The sequence below is a fragment of the Cryptomeria japonica genome, chromosome 1 (assembly GCF_030272615.1).
Source record: "Cryptomeria japonica chromosome 1, Sugi_1.0, whole genome shotgun sequence".
In the NCBI taxonomy this organism is placed as follows: Eukaryota; Viridiplantae; Streptophyta; class Pinopsida; order Cupressales; family Cupressaceae; genus Cryptomeria; species Cryptomeria japonica.
In genome coordinates this window covers 394,501,349-394,524,219 of record NC_081405.1, presented here as the reverse complement: position 1 = coordinate 394,524,219, position 22,871 = coordinate 394,501,349, and the positions used below count along the sequence as shown (strand labels likewise).

General features: G+C 34.6%; 1 protein-coding gene across 1 annotated transcript in view; it reads right to left on the bottom strand.

Moving 5' to 3' along the window:
- Nucleotides 1-11,444: 11,444 nt before the first annotated feature.
- Nucleotides 11,445-22,871, bottom strand: part of LOC131070932 (uncharacterized) — a 68,676-nt gene continuing 57,249 nt past the window's right edge. Inside the window, exons 11-13 of the mRNA XM_058006626.2 lie at nucleotides 19,039-19,378; nucleotides 12,329-12,464; nucleotides 11,445-12,199 (exon numbers count right to left, since the gene is read on the bottom strand). Of these exons, the coding sequence (XP_057862609.2) occupies nucleotides 11,744-12,199; nucleotides 12,329-12,464; nucleotides 19,039-19,378 (932 nt within the window). The 3' untranslated portion in view covers nucleotides 11,445-11,743. The remainder of the gene's footprint in view (nucleotides 12,200-12,328; nucleotides 12,465-19,038; nucleotides 19,379-22,871) is intronic.

The following is a 22,871-nucleotide window of genomic DNA, read 5'->3' as shown; positions in this document are numbered from 1 at the left end:
TATGTATATATTTATAATCCTAATGTCAATTTACAAATATTAATGTTGCATTATCAATCACTGCATTCGGCACAGACCCCAAAAATATCCGCACGTACGCACAGACCCGAAAATAACCGCGTGTACGCGGAGCGGCGTTACCGAAAACCGGCAGGGTTAGTGGTACCCCCCACTACCCTGCGGTCACTACAAGTGGCCGCAGGGGAGTGGAGGGGACCACGTGGCCCCGCCAACCCCTACGGGCCTGCATATGCAGGACCGCAGGGAGTGACGGGACCCGTGGTCCCCACCCCCTGGTTTTATATATATATTAATAAAACGAGATTGCCGTAGGAATTTTCGATGGAAGTTTTAACATTCGATTTAACATTTAATTATTTTTGTGTATCGTTTTAAATTAAAATTAAATTAATTTCTTTTTCATGTACATTTGTTTAGTTAAATTTAATTTCCTTAAAATTAACAAGAGTTGAATTCAATGTATTATTTCAATTCCTTAGAGAAATGAATGGATTATTTGACCCATAATTTTTGGGGATAAGTAAAGTCTCATTATTATTCAATTTGGTCACTCATGAGAAATTTGTAACCTTATAACTAATTAAGTCTTGCGATAGAGAAAACATTTCTGCATTTTGAATATAAATGACGTTACTTTTGCATTGCATTATGATTAATTCGTATTTTTCATGCAATTACTCGTAAGTTCGCAATTATCATTACCATGCCAATACATGTATTAATCCAATTAATTGTAGAATAATGATATTCTTTGTTCAAATAGTATTTAAGGTTTAAATTATGTACATCCATTTCATAATTATATTCAAGTATGATGTTAGTTTAGAAAACTAAACAAATGGAGTTGGAAAACTAAAACTAGCAGCGTTCGGTATATACGGTGCCTCTGGGTCACGCTTACGGGTAATGTCGTCGTGTTGAACTACTGCACTTAACGCCTAATAAAGCTGCATTAACGACGTCTGTGGCATCGTCCCTATAAATCGTCGGGGAGTAATAAGGGACATTTGGAAGTTAAAAATCCAAGGGGCGGGTAATCCCTCTTGGATCGATAATTTAATAAGATAACTTTCAATTGAATTCCACATCCGTTGAGATAAACCATAGTAAACCCTCTTAGGGATGGTCAAGTTAAGAGCTCTCGTGAAATTTACTTTATTTATTTATTTATTTATTCACCTCGAAGGGATATTGGTGATTGAAATTGGGTGACGCTCATGATAAGAATTAGGTTCTAGTTATTTTGTTTAGGCCACAAGCAATAGGCCATCTTGAGCCTTCGCTTAAGTGCTACCTTCGTGGGTAGCAACCGCAGAGAAACTGTCTGGGACACTGACCCTAGAAAGGGTTGCGTACCCACAAAAATCAGTTTACATCAAACCATAGATTAGAAGATAGAACTACATACTTTACGCCTTGATCCCACGCCGAAGTGGGTATGTAGGCAGTCTTGGGACGGAGTTGTCCCTCGTACTCAGGCGTTCGTGGGTGGGGTCTAGGCTTGGTTGAGTAAGAATCCTAATTGAAAGATAAGATAATCAAACTTAATTCAATGCATACTCGGAAGGAATCCCGTATGGATTCGCTTGACTTCCCGAGGCTTTAAGCCAAATTCCGAGGCGGAATTCAAGCTTGTGTTATTTTTCTTATTACTCCTAAGGACGACGACCTCGGTGCATTCTTGTTAGAAGAATGTAGTACTTAGTGAGTGGCTCAGGACCCGAATGGTCCCGATGAGTCTAAGTCTCTGGCCAGAGCATCTCCTATCCCGTTTGGATAGATGCCTACCCCGTATGGGTAGATGCCTATCCCGTATTGGATAGATGGAATTTACGTCCCGTATGGACAATTGCCTAACCCGTATGGTTAGAAGCTCATCCCGAATGGATGATTGCCCAATCCTATTTGGATGGATGCCCAGAGTATGCAATTGAATAAAACATAATAAAAGAAAAGAAAAAAACAAAATATACTCAATTTTGTTGGGTTAATTTTGGTGGGTTATTACATTTGCACTAAGCAATATAAAACAGAATATTTACAATTTATGCAGGAGAAGCATAAGCATTCATCATAAGCATAAAGAAATGAAACTCACAAACATGAAGAAACACCAAATTTGTGCCGAGTGGAAAACCCTCCAAAATCTCATGATTTTGTCATAGGGAGAAAAACCACTCCATGAACCTGTATCTTTCATTCATTCCAATCCTTTACAATCGGCAGTCACTACTGCTCAGAAATTTAACACAACTCATATACATATACAAATGTGCATATATCACTCGTACATGTACACAAGTTTATGATGAAAACTTTCAGACCCTCTTATCTTCAGATACATATATATATATATATATATATATATATATATATATATATATATATATATATATATATATATATATATATATATATATATGTTTTTACACACACACATACATACATGCATCTAAAGATTACAAGTGTTATATATGAACTTTGAAACAGAACAGTTACATATTTCTAACTGAATCAGTTAGAATCTGTTCAACAAACTTCCTCTTAAAAACTTCAAAAAACAGTTTCAGATTACGAATCTGTTTTAGACAAAACTGATAATCATTAAGCTTCGTTTGTGAGATATTCAAAGACAGTTTCCATAACGTCATTATGCTTTGCAACTGACTGAAAACGTTTACACATTTCCTTTTGCTTTGAACCAACAAAAACTTTATATAGTACCCTGGGTTTAAAACCCCAAAAGATTTATTCAAACTTCTAAAACACTGCATAGCCATATTTCGGGTTCGAGACCCTCTTTAGAAGTGAACAAGAACATAAACCTTCATACCTGTGAAGTTTAAGATTCTGCCCAAAGAACCTCATACCTGAAACACAAAACTCTGTTCGGCCTTAGGAAGTTTCTTCCTTCTTTCATACGCCCCAGATTCTCATACATGAGCAAAAACGAACATATAAGCAAACTTTTATTCTTTCTGAGAAAGATAAATGCATAAACCTGAAACTTCATTTGAAATAAAAAACAAACAATGAACCTGCCTGTATCCATCAATCAACTTCCCCAACCGATTACTTCCTGTTTGTTTTGCAGAATGAATTCAACTTTCAAAACGCAACAAAAACCGTTTGCTCAGAATAAACCGATACCCACAACCTTAATCAAATTTAACCAAAATTTGGAGTCCGCCATGCAAAGTCAATACTTGGCGAGAAAGGACTGACGATAATCAATAATGCGTTCAGACTTGTCAGTTTACAGTGGTCTCAATTAAAATTGCCGACAACATCATTAAACCTTTTCAATTTTTTCGCTTTAAACAAATGCCATCATATATTCCATGCCACGTCAAAAATGCCACATGTAACATTTTGCCAACAAAACAGATCTGCCACGTGTTTGCCGGATGACAGATAATTTAAATAGTTAACAGAAAGGTGCGGTGAGAAGGTGAATAAAAGTTCTAAATCGGAGCAAGGGGGATGACTTAGATAATTTCTGGTAGTCGTAAATCTCGTTTGCCATTCTTCATTTGTCATCTTTTTCGAGTGTATTATCTTTAAATTATATCTTCACAGCCTACATATCGATTAAGTTCCTTTGCGGTCCATTGATATTTGCAAGGTACTGCAGTGAAATATTGTAGCAATGTACTGCAGTGAAATATTGGTGTTGATTGTTCAATTTTGAGCATTTTTTTAATCCTACGCCAAGATAAAGTGTGAGAAATAGAAACAATAAAAATGTGAATTTATAAAGTGTGAGAAATAGAAGCAATAAAAATGTGAATTTAAAGTGTGAGAAATAGAAACAATAAAAATTTGAATTTAAATTATTTTAGAAGTTGAAATAACATTATAAAGTTGATCTCTAACCTCATGTTTCCATGCGGCTGCTTAACTCTATTTTCTGCTTAAATTTAAGCAGTTAAGTGTTCCGATGCAACTTAAAAATTGTCAAAATAGGGAAAGATTCCCCTATTTTGGTGGAGCAGCTATTGTTTAGGAATTAGAAAAAATGTCACATGGCTCCACAATTTTCTTTCCCTCTTTTTTTAAAGATTTTATTTCTTTTTTTTTTCCAAATTTTAAGTGCACAAATTAGTATTAATGCTATTAATACAAAGTTAAGATGTTTTGCTTAAAAATAAGCAACAAAGATAAATATTCATGGGAACATGTCCTAAAATCGTTAAGCAAATGCTTCAAAAGCTAAATAGCATTAGGAAAATATATAAATATCAAACTACAAAATACATACGTCTTTGCAACACAAAGCAAAAGAATGAACATATATAGACTAAGCAAGATAGAGGAAATGGAAGATGTTAAACACCTCATCCCACTTGCATTAATGCTCACTTTATTAATCTAAGAGTGCTTAATTAAAACATGTAAGAAAAGCCTAGATAATAAAAATGAAAAACATTTACTAAATATGTGTTAATGTTGATTACTTGGTTTACTTTGACATATAGATATCTTCATAGTAACTCACATGCAAGTCAAAATAAGCAAAATGTAATAATAAAATTTGCATACCTTCACTTTATAGGACTGAAAGTTGAAGATTGGCTTGAAGGGGCACTTAACTTTGCTGCCTGAAAGGTTCGCATTTTACTTGCTCTTGGGGAAGATGATCTCCTTCAATTTGTGCAAGACAAAGAGCTGACTATGCCCATAGATCACGAAGAACTAAAGCGGTCATCATTGACTCAGTCAGAGATCACCTTGTCACCTCTATCTTCAAGTTCACTATAGCTAGAGAGATATTCAAACATCTAGAAGGTATTTATGAGATCAATAACCTTAGTAGAGCAATTGCATTAAGGAAACAATTACTTCACATTAAAATGGCAAAAGAAGATTCAATTATCAACTAAAGGATCAATACAGATCCTTTAGTTGATGAAGATCTCTGAACTAAAGGATCAACTAGGCACAATTGGTCATGACATAGAAGACAAGGACATTCTCATGATCTCATTGAATGGTCTCCCAGACTCATGGGATTCCTTCATTCAATCCATAAGTGGGAGATTTGAATTCCCAACCTTTGATCGTCTTCGGAACGATTGCCTTCATGAGGAATCTCGCCTTGCCACAAGAGGAAAACTCAAGAGTCCTCAAGTGGATGATCAGCATATGCTTGCAACCCAATGCAAGAAAGGTGGTAATTGGAAAAAGAATAATCCTAAGAGGAATAGAGAATTCAGACCAACCAGTTCTCAGAATTCTTGGAAGAAGCCAAGAGATCTCTCTTGTGTTCGATGTTTTAGATGTGACAAATTTGGTCACTATGCTAAAGAATGTTAGAATGAACCCTCGCAAAGGGAAGCCAACCTAAATGAGGTCTCAGAACAAAATGAAGACTTTTATTCATTCCTGCCTTATCAAGCAGCATGCCCACAGATAGTAACACATGGCTGATTGACAATGGTGCTTCCAGACACATCACAGGCTATCGTAAGCATCTTTCAGACTTAGTAGAAAAGGATACCAGTCTACATGTGGTAATTGGTGATGATGCTCGATATTCGGTAAGAGGTTCTGGCACTACCTCTTTAAATTTAAATTCTGGTATTTCACTTCACCTTAGTGATATCTTATTTATTCCTGGAATTAAAAGAAACTTAATTTCTATTTCCGCTCTAGAAAATAAAGGTTATCAAGTAGCATTTTCTGAAGGTAAAGTACTTGCTTGGCCTAAGAAATCTAGATTTAAATATGCTCGAGTTATTGGAAATAGATATGATAGTTTGTATAAGCTTTCCACTAACCCTGTTCAAGCCCTCATTAATGAGGCTCCTGAATCTTGTGAGCAATGGCATCGAAGACTTAAACACTTACACTTTCAAGCTCTTTCTTCCCTCGGAAGGATAGTTAAAGGTATGCCTAAACTCAGTCAATTTCATGATGATACTTGTAAAGGTTATGGGTAAAAATGTTAAAAGTTCTTTTCATAGAAGTGAAAGTAGAGCTAAAGAAAAATTAGAACTTATTCATTCTGATTTATGTGGACCTATGTCTATAGCTTCTCCTAGTGGATGTCTCTACTATGTAATCTTCATAGATGATTTCTCTAGGAAAACTTGGATTTATTTCTTAAAGACCAAAGAATATGATGAAGTCTTAAGTAGATTTAAATAATTAAGGCATTAGCTAAAAACATTTCTGGTAAAAGAATTAAATGTTTAAGGTTTGACAATGGAGGTGAGTATACCTCTGACAGTTTTTATGACTTTTGTGTTGAGCCAAGAATTAAGAGGGAGTTTTGTGTTCCCTACAATCCTCAGCAAAATGGAGTTGCTAAAAGGAAGAATAGGACTATTGTTGAGGTTGCAAAGGCTATGATCCATGATCAAGACTTGCTAATTTTTCTTTGGGTTGAGGCTTCTAGAACAGCAGTATATATTCAGAATAGATGTCCTCACCGTGTTCTAAAGAATATGACTCCTGAAGAAGCCTTCACACGATCCAAACCTGACATCAACCACTTCAAAAATTTTGGAAGTCTTGTATATGTTCATGTGCCTAAAGAAAAGCGAATTAAATTGGAGCCTTCCAGAAAGAAGGGGATGCTAGTTGGATACAGTGAATCCTCCAAAGCCTTCAGGATCTACATTCCAAGTCAAAGGTATGTTGAAGTAAGTAGGAATGTTACGTTTGAAGAAGATATTGCTTTTAAGAAATCAAAAGGTTCACTTGTTGTTGATGAGGTTAATAATAATCAAGATATGAATATTGATGCTAACCTTGAGATTCAGAGGGAGACTGTTGAGCCTCCACCTCAAGAAGAGAATAATGATTTACCTGAGCCTATGGATCCTACGGATGTACCGAGTGACATTGTTGTTAGCAAAAAGAGGCCACTTTGGGTGAGAAACACCATTCAAGAAGTTGAAAGATTTGTAGCTCCCAGTGGCACCTTCAGAGAAAGCAAGAGACCCCAAGTATTCTCCAGCTACATTGCATTAATGAGCAATCTCATTGAGTCTGAGCCATACAATGTTGAAGGAACTCTGAATCAGCATGCCTGGAAGTTAGTCATGGATGAAGAATATGAGTCAATCATCAAGAATGATGTTTGGGACATTGTGCCTGGACCTAAAGGTAAGTCTGATGTTTCTTCAAAATGGTTATTCAAAATTAAACATAATGCTAATGGTAGTATTGAGAAATATAAAGCTAGATTTGTAGCTCATGGTTTTTCCCAAAAGGTATAGATTATGAAGAAACATTTGCTCATGTTGCTAGATATACCTCCATTAGAACTATAATAGCTATTGCTACAGCTAGAGGTTGGAAGTTACATCAAATGGATGTTAAGACTATTTTCCTTAATGGTGTCATTGAGAAAGAAGTCTATATTGAACAACCTAAAGGTTATGAGATTCATGAAAGAGATACTCATGTGTGCAGATTGAAGAAAGCTCTATATGGCCTCAAACAGGCCCCTCGTGCTTGGTATGAAAAAATTGATTAATACTTGTTAAGTTTAGGATTTTGTAAGAATGATGTTGATTCTAACATTTACTTTAAAATATCTAATGATGAAATGATGATGAATCTAACTTAAAGAAGTTGAGTGTTTCTACAGCTAACTCCGATTTTGCAAATCCATCGGAGTACAGACAATTGATTAGATCCCTAATGTATCTAGTTAACACTAGACCAGATATATGCTATGCAGTGAATGCTCTCAGCTAGTTCATGAGCATGCTTAAACATGTTCATCTTGTTGTAGCTAAGCACATCCTAAGATACTTGTGAGGCACAGTTGGTTATGGGCTGAAGTATCCACTTAACACTTCAATAACCCTAGAAGGTTACTCAGATGCAGATTGGGCATGAAGTGTCAAGGACAAGAAAAGCATTTTTGGCATTTGTTTCAGCTTAGGATCAGCAGTGATCTTTTGGGATTGCAGAAAACAGTCCTCAGTAGCACTAAGTACAGCTGAAGCTGAGTACATTGCAGCAAGTGTTGCTTCTAGAGAAGTGGTGTGGCTTCGTAAGCTCCTTGCTAGGTTGTTTGGACAACCTTGGGAACCTACAATTATTAATTGTGATAATCAGAGTTGTATAAAGATGTTTGTCAATCTGGTGTTTCATGACAGGTCAAAACATGTGGAGACTCATTATCACTTCATTCGAGATATGGTGCAAAGAGGCACCATTCAACTGAAGTATGTCAGTATTGATGATCAGATTGCAGATATTCTTACCAAGCCCCTGTCGAGAGTGAAATTTGTGTACTTCAGAGACAAACTTGGTGTTGTGGAAAATGAAACATTGGTTGAGAAGGAGTCTCAACCTCAGTGATACATCGTGTTGTATCAACCACCCTCTGCGAGCAATGCAAGGTGGTCTCAACCTCAATGACACATCGTGTTGTATCAGCCACCCTCTGCGAGCAATGCAAGGTGGTATTGTATTCTTCTCAAGGAGAAGAGCAAATGTAACCATACTCTGCGAGCAATGTAAGATGGTAGAAAATATCCTCTTCACCCTCTGCGGGCAATGTAAGGTGGATCCATTCTATGCTTGTGTGCAAGATGGAAGATTATGTTATGTAATTCCAATCTATGCTTGTGTGCAAGATGGAAGACTACAACATTCTGATTATGTAATCCATTCTTTGCTTGTGTGCAAGATGGAAGATTATGATATTTTGATTATGTAATTGTTTCCCCTAGTTAAGAGGGAGTGTTGATTGTAACGAGGTAGGATGTGGATTCCAATTCCGCTAAGGGTTGGGCCCTTCTCTCCCCTCTCACACGCCACTCTAAGGGAAACGTGTTTCCTCTAATAGGGCCAACCTTATAACCCAAAAGATATATCTCACAAAAGGAATAAAATAAATAACTAAAAAGAATTGGAAAATAAATAAATAAAAAGAATTGGTGCCAATTTAGTCCAAGCCGACCTGAAATAGGTCCCTTGCCACACACAAATAAAGAACAACTTGATCTCATTAATCATCTCATATCTTCCTTCACAAATGCGAATTAGATCCGAAGTTGAATGCGAATTTCCAATAAAAGAAAAAGGGTGAATTTAGTCAATTATCTATTGTGCATGAATGTGAACTACATCTGTTGCCAAGGTGTAAACATTAGTTGTGGATATCTCCATTGAAAGGTGTGAGCTGCTGTCAAGAATAAGGTGTCAAAAACGCAGACCAGGTTGTTGTTTGATGAAAACAAAAGTGCAGATCTGAAGTGCAAACCTGATACTGATTAGCCATCTACATCAACCCTAAGTGTGGTCATATCAAACCTCTTAAAGAGATAAGTGTTGTAATCAAAATATTGTGTATAATTCATAATCAGATCTAAGGATCTTTTCCTCCTAGGAGGTTTTTCCAAGGTAATGTTGTCTTGTCTCGTTTTTATCTATTTTATTTTATTTCTGTCATTCACTAAGTTGAAAACTCTAACAAAAAATAATCTAATTCTAGTTACTAAATCTGTTTTCTAAGTTTACTGTTAATCTAAAAGTAAAACTAACATACTATTAATAGAAATTGCAAAACACATGGCACAGCATAAAACAAATTTGTATTCATTAAAATTTAGTCTCTAGGAAATTCTAATAGTGAAAAAAGCAAAATATATAACATGGCACTGATTAAGTATATTGCATGAATGATTATTGTATCTTTAATCTTACCAAAACTATTAAATCAATTATGGGGCCTAACAAAAGAGTGACACCTTGCTTAAAAGCTCGACACCACCAATCACTTATTGTAGGTTTAGATATGAAGGGGAGAAAATTAAATCTAAACAAAAAATTCTCGCATAGGTTTCAAATCCAGGAGTTTGGAGATCATTTTCGCAACCACGCAAATGTACTCAAATGTATTAAATTCATCAGCTTAGAAGTTATAATTTAACAATATTTGAACACAAGTTACAATGATGAATCATGAAATCCATCTCTGTCCTAAACTATTTTGCATCTAGAACTACAACTAATTTCCTTATTTTATTCATTATTTTTCATGCACATTTATTTATATATTCGCTTCGGCCATTTGTCTAAACACTATATTATTAGGTCTCTTGTTAAGCCTAGAAATTATATGTGATTTGTTCCCTTGCAAAAACAATGGAACCGCAACCAATTATGTGATAACCTTGCAATAACGTTACAATCAATGGAACCACACCAAGTTTCATTGTATGGATAGATTAATATACACAATTGAAGATGACAATACACCCAAACTACCAAGTTCGGTGAGACGCCCTAGTAATTGATCACCCTAATGGGAGCAAGTTCGTTGTCTTCGTAATAACCGAATAACTAAATTTTTTGAGCATAATTAATTGGCTGTGCCAACGGTAAACTTACATTTCAGGCATTTTAACAAGTGAAGAAATTCTAAGAAGTACGTAGCAAGATAAAAATTTACATCCTTGGAAAACAAAAACAAAAACTTCATCCATCACATTATTTTTTATTTTTCCAAAGTAACTTGCTCTAAAATAATACTATTTTTCCAAAAATAATAGAAACATCCTCAGATTTCTAAAGACTGTCAAAAGTATTGGACCCACACTTAATTGGGCCCTCTCCCCTAACCCTCTTTATTTTATTGGAAGCTGGCAACCCGTGTTCTTGTGTTTTCAGTGCGCTTGATTATGAGTGTACTATGTTTACAATGTTAAAATATTTTAACTAAGTTAGATTAGTGGTGATATATAGTAAAAACAGATTCTAGGTGATGATAAATTGGAAAAGACTTCTGCAGAACAATACTAATAGTTGAGAAATATTTTGATATGCAAAAGCAAAAGCAACAGAATATGTACACGACATTCTATGTTTTAACTATTTTGTCTCTATTTTTTAGGTACAATATATTTTCTGTTGATCGTTCCAATATGAACTCAGAAAACTTGAGCCTAATACATCTGATGCTGGTACTGCTTTACATGCATGGATATAAAATAGTACAACCAGCAGCAAAAGTGGAATTTGAGACGTGCAGAATTTATAAATCAGCCCCAATTAGTTTGAAATTAAACGTAAATATTAGAAAATTTGTTTGGTTTCAATACTTTTTAGTAACAAAGAATCAAAAATAGTGTAGCCCAATTCATCATCTCCTTTGACTACAGAAAACAAATCTGTCCTTGCACAATCACAATCAGCAGTAAATTAATAGATTCTGAACCAGCCTTGGAATACATATAACACCTAATCACTTTGGGGGCAAAACACGTTAGATAACATAGAAGTCTGCGAGGCACTACCAATCTACGTTTGGGTATATATTTGCAGTTGAAATTCCCCTGCCTTTAATTACATCGACCATCTCTTATGCAAAGACATTAAAAATAAAGACTTTTATCAGAAAACCTAGCATATAACATACTAGGGACAATGTGAAGAACGGGATTGGTAGGGGCAGATTAAAATTCTTCAAACCAAAAATACTCCTCCAATGAATATCCAATGACTGTAGCAATCAAATAATCTTACAATAAATCACCTGCAATGTACACCATATATAATCTCCCAAATGGTGTTAAGAGTCCCTTGTACAAACAAAAACAATATCCAGAATAACTTACACAAGATTAAGTTCTTTCAAACACCATCTATGATCTAGATGAATCTAATGGAATGAGAACGGCCTAAGGTGGGAACATAACTCTACCTGCAAAAATAATAACACACAATACTCAATGAATGAATCCCCATAACAGCATTAGAATGCACTCCAACTATCAGATGTGTGTCTGGGTGTTTGTCCTCCCAAACTGAAAGGCCCAGCACTGGCAAATGGATCATTATCATCAAAAGTAAAGCCTCTATTGTGACCTGCATCACTGGTAGCACTCATAGAATCAAATCTGGCAAAACTATCACGAGAACCAAAGAGGCCACTGTCACGTGCACTGAAAGAATCAAATTTTGAAAAACTATCAAAGTGTAAACTATGATCATCCACAGATCCCGCATTAGAAAGCCTTCCAGGTGAACCAGTATTGAACAAAGGAGTGCTTGGAACAGAATCAAATGAAAACATAGGTTTCTCCTTTGTGTGCAGAGGGCCAAATGTGTCATAATTCTCATTGCCACCTTCTTCATGCAAGAAAGTATCTCCCGAGAGCTTTTCATTGCCACCATCAAAAGTAACAGCAGGGCTACTAACACCAGATGTCTGCACCAATATAATGGAAAAAAATGAATATTAAACATAGATAGTTTTTAAGTCAAAGAATAGAAACTAGCATAATTTAATGGACGTAAGACATAACACAATAATAAAGTGCCAATTCAAGATTCACACCTTAATATCAGAGAGTCTTTTGTCATATCCCCAAAACGAGTCATTTTCATCATTCCCTGCTGTAAATGCGGACGGCCATTCACCTCCATCTCCAAATGCATCACCAGAGTTGGAGGATGTTGCACGATGATCCTCACTGTATTGAAAGTAACATTAGTTAACTAATCACACTATTACATGACCATTGTCAAATATCAAATTAAACAAAGAGTTGATCAGCTCAATTATGAGAACAAAATGGATATCTATAAATTTAATACCAAATCTTGCAAAAGTTGCTAGAATCTCTCTAGAAAATGGCTTAACTATTTATTGCACAGTAATGCTTGATCTGTGAAATATACTTCACCAAAAACAGGATAGTTTGCAATAACAGTCTAGCATATAATAGAAAACATCAGATGTTTATAATATTATGTCATGATCTCTTTGTGTATGACAAGGTTAGAACAAGGTGTAGTGCAAGGTTGTCTAAAATAGGAACATGATACCCTAGAAATTTACAAAAATCATTTGCAAATTGAATATAGCCTCTAATGCACTTTGTAAGAACATTAACAACCAGTTGTAGTTAACCATAACGTGATAAGCAGAGCTGGCCATAGCAAAATAGCATGTTTGGTTTATGCAGTTCCCTTCTTTTACCTATATTAAGTTTGTGGGTTCAACTCTTGTCCATATATGTTGCTGAGATATCCAAGCAACTAGATCATAGTGATCGAATATTGTAGACAACTGGTAGTAATACATAGCTTTCTTAGAAGCAAACATAAATCGGGTGTTAAAGTCTCAAATTCATATATGGATTTATAAATGTAGATTAAAAGCAATGGCGAAGTACATGGATGGGGAGCTAGAAAGATTCAATTTCCAAATATTCTACAGTATGAGAATTTATGATTCCAAAGGCATCATGTATGAAATACCTGGCAAGTATGCTCATGTCACATATATATAAGATTATTGGGCCAATTGTTCGGATAAGCTTGGCAACCATAGACATATGGAGCTCAAACAATTAGACATTTTCATTGCCAAGGAGATGCTAGAAGATATGACAAATATAGAAGGATACTTGCAATGCCCTGCATAGTAGCTATTCAATATGAATTTGTTTGTAAAGTAAACATTTCAATTAATAACAAAACCAAGATAGTAAATGTATAAAAATATCAAAAAGAATACTTGAATGTTCTTGGCTTTCTTGTTCTAGGGATGCTTCAGAAACGTCCCCAAGCCATCCACAATTTTTCAAAATATTACCTAGCTATACTGGAAACATTCTCAAGATGAGAGGGTGCTACAAAGACCAATGACTATCCCCGTGGTGATTCACCTATTTTTACAAGTCCAAAAATGAAAACTGATTATTTTATTCTCATTTTTTGTGGGCTTGCACACCATAGCTAACCCTAAATGAACAAAAAGAAGCCTCCCTGTCTCATGCTAACCAAAGTTGCATGGACAAGGACATTGCAACACAATCGTATACAATATCAGATACAAATACATCTATTTTAACTATTGTTTATTATTAATATTTAAATATTATTATACATAAATAAGCTACATCAGGTTTCATTCACCCACTGACTTTTCTAATCGGTCCTCGTTCTTCGGCTTCACAGAGGATCCAAAACTATTATACTGGTGGATTCAAAATTAGATTATTCTAAAACATGACAAAGGCACTTGTATATAAATCAAGCTAGCTTTCACCTAGAAATGACACAAATTTTAAAAAAATTGAATCCAGATATATATTTGGCGTGGTTGTAAAATTAACCTAGATCTAAGTACAAGCAGGCACAGTTTTGGGGCTGTATCTAGGTTGTGCCGTACCCATATCCATACTGAGCATGTCGATACGCGTACCAAGGGAGGGTGGCCTGTGTATCCCACAATTCTAAAGCTAACTCATTTTCACATGTCAAAAAATTAACAGCCAAGTTGAACAAAAAAGAAACATTTTCAGCAAGGTTTGAAGGTGCAGCTAGAGATATCAGCATTACTATGCAGTGAGTGAGATAACAAAAGAAGTGGAAAAGGTAAGTGACTCTTCCAAAACAAATTCAGTTTTTTTTAAGTTTTAAGAAAGAAATGTATGGTTTATTTTTTTCTTTTTTCTATTTCCAGTTTGCACTACATTATAGTTTCACAAAACATGAGCAGATGCAGTGAGAGTAGGGAACATGAGATGAAAAAAAAATGTGACAATTTCAACTTTAGTTGGGGTTCATCAAGGTGTGAGAGTGTTGTGGGTGAAAGAGAACAACCACAAAACCCATTTGAGTGTAATTCCACCATTTTAAAACCTTACGCAAAGGGCCTTCTTAATTCCAAAAAAAAACTGTATGATAATGGAGGGTGCTTATAAGCACATCTTTTGGACCCCATGTGTTTATGTGATGAGCAACACACTGAAAAACATATGCAAGATAGATTGGATGCCACAAGAGGTGGCAAAAGCTAAGGATATTCAGATGTTCATTTGCAACCACCACATCTCACTTGGATCTCTCAAGACTTTCTCAAAAAAAAAAAAAATCCTCAAACCTATGTAGACCAGGTATGCCGATTATTCAATTTTGTTAGAGAGGATGCTTGAGCTACGAAAGGCTCTACAATTGATGATGGTGAATTCAAAGTGGACTGGATGGATTACTGTAAACACTAATGAAGGGAAAACTATCAAGCAAATGATCCTTGATGATAATAAACTGATCGTTGATTTTATTATTACATTTCTGCTTTTATTGTACTAATTTTCTAACTTGTCTTTTTACAAAATTTGTTTGTATACATGTTTGCTCCTCCATCTCATTTGTTGTAGATGTCATTAGATAGGTGGATATGGACTCTCCTAGTCTTAGAGAGATTTATGAGACATATGGCAACATGCTTGAACAGATGAAGCAAACAATTTGTAACAGGGATCCTCATTCAAGATTATATGGGCAGAGCATATTAAACCCCTTGTGATGGAGCAATGGAACACTGTGAACACCTTGCTTCAAAGGCAACATTTGGCGGTCATGCATAGTGCTTTGTGACTTCAAGATCATCAAACTTCAAAATTATCGGCAAGACTTCAGCTTTACAATGGTATATTGATCCCAATGATACCACCCAAATTGATGAGGATGCATAGGAAGGATTGGTTGGAGTTCCATTGGATGAAGCAATGGCTCAAAGTTGAGATCCAATTTTCATGTAGTGTTGTCAAATGCTGATTAAGGGCAGCATTATATTTTCTATATTTTTGTAATTTTGTAGTTCAACCTTGCAGCCTTTGGGCATTTTGTTCTACTTTTTAATTTTATATCATATGCACATTGACGATGAATTATGAAAGTAGTTAGATTTTGAGTTTTGACATTTATTAATTTGTTCAACTCTCATGTGAACTATCCACTCAAATCTAATGTTGTGTTTAAGGATCTGTAATGTATATGATGAGTGCCTTATCAATATTGTCATATGAACATTTGAAATTTCCCTACATTTAAAACAAAAAAAATCATGATTTTCTATATAGCCTTTTGTCATCCCCTAAAAAAATCCACCCCAAAAACACATCCCCCATTCTCTATCATCCCTGTCCCAGAGACTTGGTGGAACTTGGATGATTAATGATTAAGTCATCCCGATTATAATTCTTTTAATTTAATTTTCATTCAATATTTTGATTAATTTGCAGCAATCTCTTTCCAGTTGCCAGCAGATTTAGATGCACAAACAAGACAAGGTGGTGACTTGAATCTCTTGCAGTTTGGTTCAGAGAACATTCATGGCATGGTAAATAGAAATGAGATGTATAAAACTGTGTTGAAGGCACAGATAAAGGAAATACATGAATTCAAGGCACATTAAGTAACACCTTTGACAGAAAGTGCTCTGTCCCATCCATAAACAAAGAATACGGAGAATGATGCTCAAAGAGGCAATTACATCACTTTGTGGCATATGGGAAAGCAACCTGGCAAGGAATACAAACCATCGACAGATTATATAGTATTTAGGGAAAATCAGAAAAATCAGGAATCTTTCAAAAATAGAGCACACATTACTACATGATATGACTGTCTATGAGGACTGTTTAACACATCTAGGCAAATTGATTCTATTTTAGCTTATAAAATTTGATAAAGGCTGGGTGATAAAGGATGATAAGGAGAACCACATTTTTTAGTGGACAGAGTTAGACTCCATGATTGAGCTCCTTGAATTGGCAGATAAAGCCTTCAGAGAATAGAAAAGCAAGTTGTATGAAGTCGAACAGTATACTTTCTCTTTCAAATCTTAAATAATAAATACCATACTCTATGATGACAATATGGAACAGAACAATGTCACAAAGGTGAGAACTGAATTTTGCAAACTAGTAAACCAAAAGCTGGAAAGAGAGGAAGAGTCCAATACAGACAATATGGACAAGCTCATTGACATTTCTAGACACATTAATATTGGAGTTAAAGAACAATTTCTCATCAGAAAATTGAATTCTCAAAAGAGAAAATGTGTTAGGAATCCAGGTTACTTGGAACGAGATTAGTGGTGTTGCTGAAGGATTGAGAGTTGAAGGTCACCTCTACTTTTCAGAAACATTAGGAGCAGAACCAACCTACTGCAGAGTAAACAAAAAAGGGAGAGCTGATAGTGTCAGATCTGTTAGATTTAAATGTAGATGTTTCTAGAAGGCCGCAAATAAATTTGCTTCTAGTTATTTTATTTTCATAACGTTTTGTTTTTAGAAGAAATCTATTCATAGATTTCTTATTTTGAAAAAAACTCATTCAAGGCCTTTTGGTATTTAGAGATTGCTTAATAAGAAAACAATCTATTTTGGACACAAATTTCAGTAAAATTCAATATGTTTAGTCCGATAAATTATATTGTAACAATTGTAGATGGGTGCCATTTGCACTTAGATTTTCGTATCCTAATTTTGTGCTACATTTGCTACTGAAATCATTGTTCAAGCTCGTCTTGTGTCCATGTGATGGCATGTGATGATTGTTTGACAGATGCAATTTTGTTACATTTCTGCCTTGTGTGAAGATTTTGTGGATTAAATGCCAATCAGTAATTATTGCAATCTTTGTATTGTGATCATGATTAAATTGACTACTTCTAGCTTTGTGGAATAAAGTCTATGATTTATGAAATCTCTTTTCATATATGATCAAACTTCAGTGCATACTTTGTAGTGTCAACCAATTAGCCACAAAGTATATGATTGTACTGTAATAAAGTTAAGTTGTCAGGTATAAGTCATAAAAAATAAAGTGAACATCTCTCATCAATCTATGGAAGAACTGTTGCAGTTTTGTGCCCATACCCAAGAAAAAAATGATAGGGTAATTTTAGTTGTCTGATAAGCAGTAAATTCCGTCCATAGTTTACTGTCCTAGAGATTTTATTCATGTTTTTATGTTACGAACATACAAGAGAGATTACATTTCTAATTTGAAAAAAGGTTTAACCGTACACACTATATCATTTTGTATTGTCTCAAACGAAGAAATTAAAAGACTTTCATGTCCAAATTACTATCTTCCAAGTGTTCTGTGTATAATATGTTATCTATCTATAGGCAATAAGAACATAGAAAACTGCAAAAAAATTTAGCGACAAAAATAGTCTGAAACAAATTATAAGCCTTGTTATGACAAAAAATAAATATGCAAAGATTTGATGCTGGGTCCAAAGGCCATCACTCAATTGAATAGCTTCTAATTTGGGGAAAATTCAAAATACAAAAAGATTTTATGGGCATGGTAGGTATTTTCCAAACCTAAATACTACATTTGAATTACTATATATCCATGAATAAAGAGATACTCTGATATTTTTCTATTTTATTTTTTGCATCTGTTTCCCATTGTACCTGGAATGCGCATACTGAGAAAAACTACATAGAGGTTGGGGTAGAAATGGATATTAGGGGTGGACAGAAAACAATTGCCATGACAAGATTCGTCCTAAAATTATGTAATTACTATGTTTTAAGTTTTTAACAAGTTTTTCTTTTTAAATTCAAACTTTATAAAAGAAACATATGATATCATAAAAAATTACTCTGCATGAAACTGCAGGATCAATCAAGCAATCACATTCTCAAAAGTAACACTTCAGTGTAAGATATAAACCCAGACACAAAATACCCAGGTTTCACAAATCAAGCACATCTACCATAGGGATGGACAGATAACCATGTTGAAGTTCAGGGCTTATTGATCCAGCTTATTCACATAAATAATATGTTTTAGTAGGAAACATTGATATATGAATTTTATTAATTATGGGTTCTTGTGAGAAAATGTTTGTAAACTTGTATTCAGTATTATAAACGATATCTTCTTAAACCAGATTCCATTTAGGAATTCACAGAAGAGGGGATGTTAGCACAGCTAACAATACAATAATCAAAACATAATGAATTAATATAGAACTATACAAAAGGGCATTAAAAGATATTATTAATAAAGTTTCTAGCAACATATTATTGTCAATGCCCCTTTGTTTATTTTGTTCTATCATCAATGATTAAAAATTTAACAAATGAAAACCTATTAATATCATATTGTAAATTTGAGGCAGAAACAAGCATAAGATTTATCTACATAATACACACCTCTGACAATCTTTTGCACCAGCAGAACGATCTCCAAAGAAACAAACATAAGATTTATATACATAATACCCACCTTTGACTATCTTTTGCACCAGCGGAACCATCTCCAAGACTATTCTTGCCAACAGCTAAAAATTCCCGGGGTGGACTTTCAGCCCCACTTCTGCTTCGTGGACTTCCATTCCCACTTTTGACAGAGCCATCCTCACTATGTGCATAAGAAGATCCACTTCTAGTAACTCGATGCCCAGCAGAAGAGAGATTCTCTGCTTTCACATCTAAGTTTGCAGAGGACGAGTAATCAAATCCATTATCAAAAGGCCTGCTATCATCCCATGCCAAAGCTGAGCTAGTATTTGCAGAGAAATTGGGTGCAGCTCCTTCATGTATTAGATCCTGAACTGCAGTGAAACCTGAAATAAACAAAATCCGCTATATTATTGATAACTAGTGCTCTATTTAAGAAAGTGAAAAGGTGAGGACTCTTAGATGGCTAAATTACTTAAAGCAAGAATAGATCTGGTTTGAGTAGGGAAGACTTACACAGAAGTTTGAGTTATAAGGCATCAAAAAGTTCCTTATTAGAGATTTAAAAGAGGCCTACACGATGTGTGAAATGCAAGATTTATATCTAATTATTTCATTTGTTCGTACATTTGTGATATATTCTAGTCACAACAAATTATTGGCTGTCATGTTTTAACTAACTAATGAAACTGTTGTAGGTTTAAACCTGTTAACGCTTAGTAGCTGTCTTTGTAACAAGTAGAGAAAAGCCAGATAACAAACACTGCAAAGGAAGCTGGTGAGATTGAGCACAGTACCAAAATCTACCAATACCATTCTTGCAGAAGACAGCCACCTCCATAGACAAAGGCTTCCAAATTGTATTTTCAAGAAGTAGCTGCACAAATTTGTGCGTATTCATGGACAATATTCTAGCATATTTGAGAATGTAGGCAAAAACTAAGGAATCTCTTGGTTTTGTTCTGTGGAAATAACATAAGCAAAATTTGTATTGAATGTTAAGCAAATAAACATTCTATCAGGATCGAGACATTATTATTGGCATATGATCTCAACAGCTTTACTTGTGTCAGAAAGGATTAAAGAAGCAAGGTGTCAGACTGAGACATTAATGGGTCTACATCCATGTTTGAATACTATTTATTTAAAAGTAACAGAAAAATTATCGAGAAAAAGCTTAAAATTTAAGAAAGCAATTAGGAACCAATTTGAGAGAGTTGATGGGGTGACAATATTTTTTTGTTTATATCTCCACATTTTTATAAGGGCTCTGGTATAGCGAAAGAGTTATTGCATGATGCTTGCTTCATAACTTCAGAAACCAAAAAGATGAAAACACATATAAATTCTCAAAGCTCATATTGTGTATGACCTTATCTAAAAAATGTTTAAGGAATAGCTCATATTACTAATTGCACTATTCATAAGGAACAGCAGAAGAACAAACACTCCAATAAGTATATGTTGGTAATGAGGAACATAACTTTTTTAAAACCAGGTATCACCAAGGTGAAAATGAATTGGATACTGGCGTGACTACTCATTGAGGGAAATAAACTAAGAAATGAATAAGAAATATGGTGGAAATCACCTGTTCTGATCAATTGAAATCTGTGATTTACCATAGAAACGAAGAATGTAGTAGCATATTTGTAAAATTCATTTTTGTTTTGTAAGAAAACATCACATTTGTTGGCTATATATCAGGTGGCTTTCAGTAGCCAGTGCTAAATTTGCAGGACCTTACTGTAGAGATCAGGAATGATGATGACAATTAAGCATAGTACCACAAACACACAACAAAGTGTTATTATAAATCGATGAGTTATTATAAATGGAGATGCAGTCTCCTTATATAGAGAGTACAACAAAAAATAGAATAGAAAATTACTAAACGGAAAGATTCTATGTAGCTGATAAAGAAAATAGAAACTACCTAATAAACTAAACTCACTAAAGATGACCATTAGAAACATTATATAATTATTTCAATACCCTCCCTTAATGGTCATAGTACTAACTACCCTGCAGAAAAAAACATAGAAGGCTGCCCACTTCTCTTCAAATCTACGACATGAGCCTGCTATTGAAACCCTCCCTAGGTCTACAGAACTTCTGGATATGACCAAATTCATCCAACAATCTGTCCAACCTGATGTTGGGAAACAAAGCTATCCCTCCCATTATCCAAAGACACTAAGATCAGCTTCTCAAAAAAGTTCGATTTTTGTTGACAACAAAATCAGCACAAAACTGAAACCACGATTTTGTGGAAAAATCGGCAAACCCTCTACCATGAATGTTTTTGGAAAATATCAGAAAACCCACCACCTTGATTATTTATGACAAAAAGAAATCAAAAAACCCACCACCATGATTTTTTATGGAAAAAAAAAACAGAAAACCTGCCACCTTGATTTTTTATGGAAAAAATTAGAAAACCCAAAATACAGCAACACCCTTCATGATTCTTTGTGAAAAAAATCAAAAAAACCCAGAAAACAGCAACACCCTTCATTATTTTTTGTGGAAAAAGTCAGAAAACTCTTCAGTAGAGAAAAAATCATGCAGAGAACCCACAATTTTTGAAGAGAAAATCGTGCAAAACCCTCCATGATTTTTTGTGGAGAAAAATCAGAAAACCCATCCTTGATTTTTGAGGAGAAAATCTACAAAACCCCCCAACCTATTCAAAAAATTTACTCGCAGCCATCATGAGTAATAAACAAAAATAAAAACTCCCTGATTTTTATGGAAAAAATCAAGCTAAACCCTTCTATAATTTTTTGTGGAAAAAAAATCAGAAAACCCACGATTTTTTTTAAAAATTTGCCAAATAAGAACCTAAGCTCTGATGCCATGTTATTATAAATCGATGAGTTATTATAAATGGAGACGCAGTCTCCTTATAGAGAGTACAACAAAAGATAGAATAGAAACTTAATAAACGGAAAGATTCTATCTGGCTAACAAAGAAAATAGAAACTACTAATAAACTAAACTCACTACAGATGACCATTAGAAACATTATATTATAATTTTAATACAAAGCACTTAGAAGTTGTTGCCCACTAAGATTAATGTTGTATGTCGAACAATCAAAGTGAATGTTATGCATAAAGACATGGCGCTGCATCATGTCATGGACCCAAGACAGATAGGTCAAGAGTAGTTGCAGTAAAGGCTGAACATGTACAGGCCATCAGAAGATAGAACATAAAGTTTGAATCCACTATCACTAAGGACTAACATCTAACATATCCGTACTCGTGAACAAATGGAAAATAAAGTTACTTATGGCTTCAAAAATTACATGAATGTCCCATGGTCTGGTGTGTGAATGTAAACACTTCATTTGTGAGTAGTCAATTAGCAACAAAGCCATCGACATGCAATCATTGAAAGTCAGTTGACCACATCAACAGGTTGAAAATTTTAATTAAAAAAAAATGGTGGTTGTGTTCGATTAGTTCCAAATAGACTTCTTTGTAATGTCCCCTTCGGCATAGTTGCTCCTAAAGGACTTAGCAGACTATTTAATTCCCATAGGCTGTAGTCGGGATTAAGGCAATTAATTAATTTAATTATTTAATATTATCCCTCAAAAGTAAATCATAAGGGTAATATTATTTAATAAGTGACTTTAATGGTTAAGTGAGCGACATCAAGTCACTTTATTATTATTTCCCTAAGTTCAAATTTAAATTTAAAAAAGAGGAAAATCAAAAAACAAAAGGTAAAGAAGAGGTAAAACCAAAAGGCGTAGCCAATGGTTGTAAAAGAACAACTTTTGAGACATGCTTGGTTTATTTCTCATTTTAATTTGGAAAGCTTCTTGGAGCTTGAGTCGTAGGACAAAAACCCTAAGGGTTTGCGGGT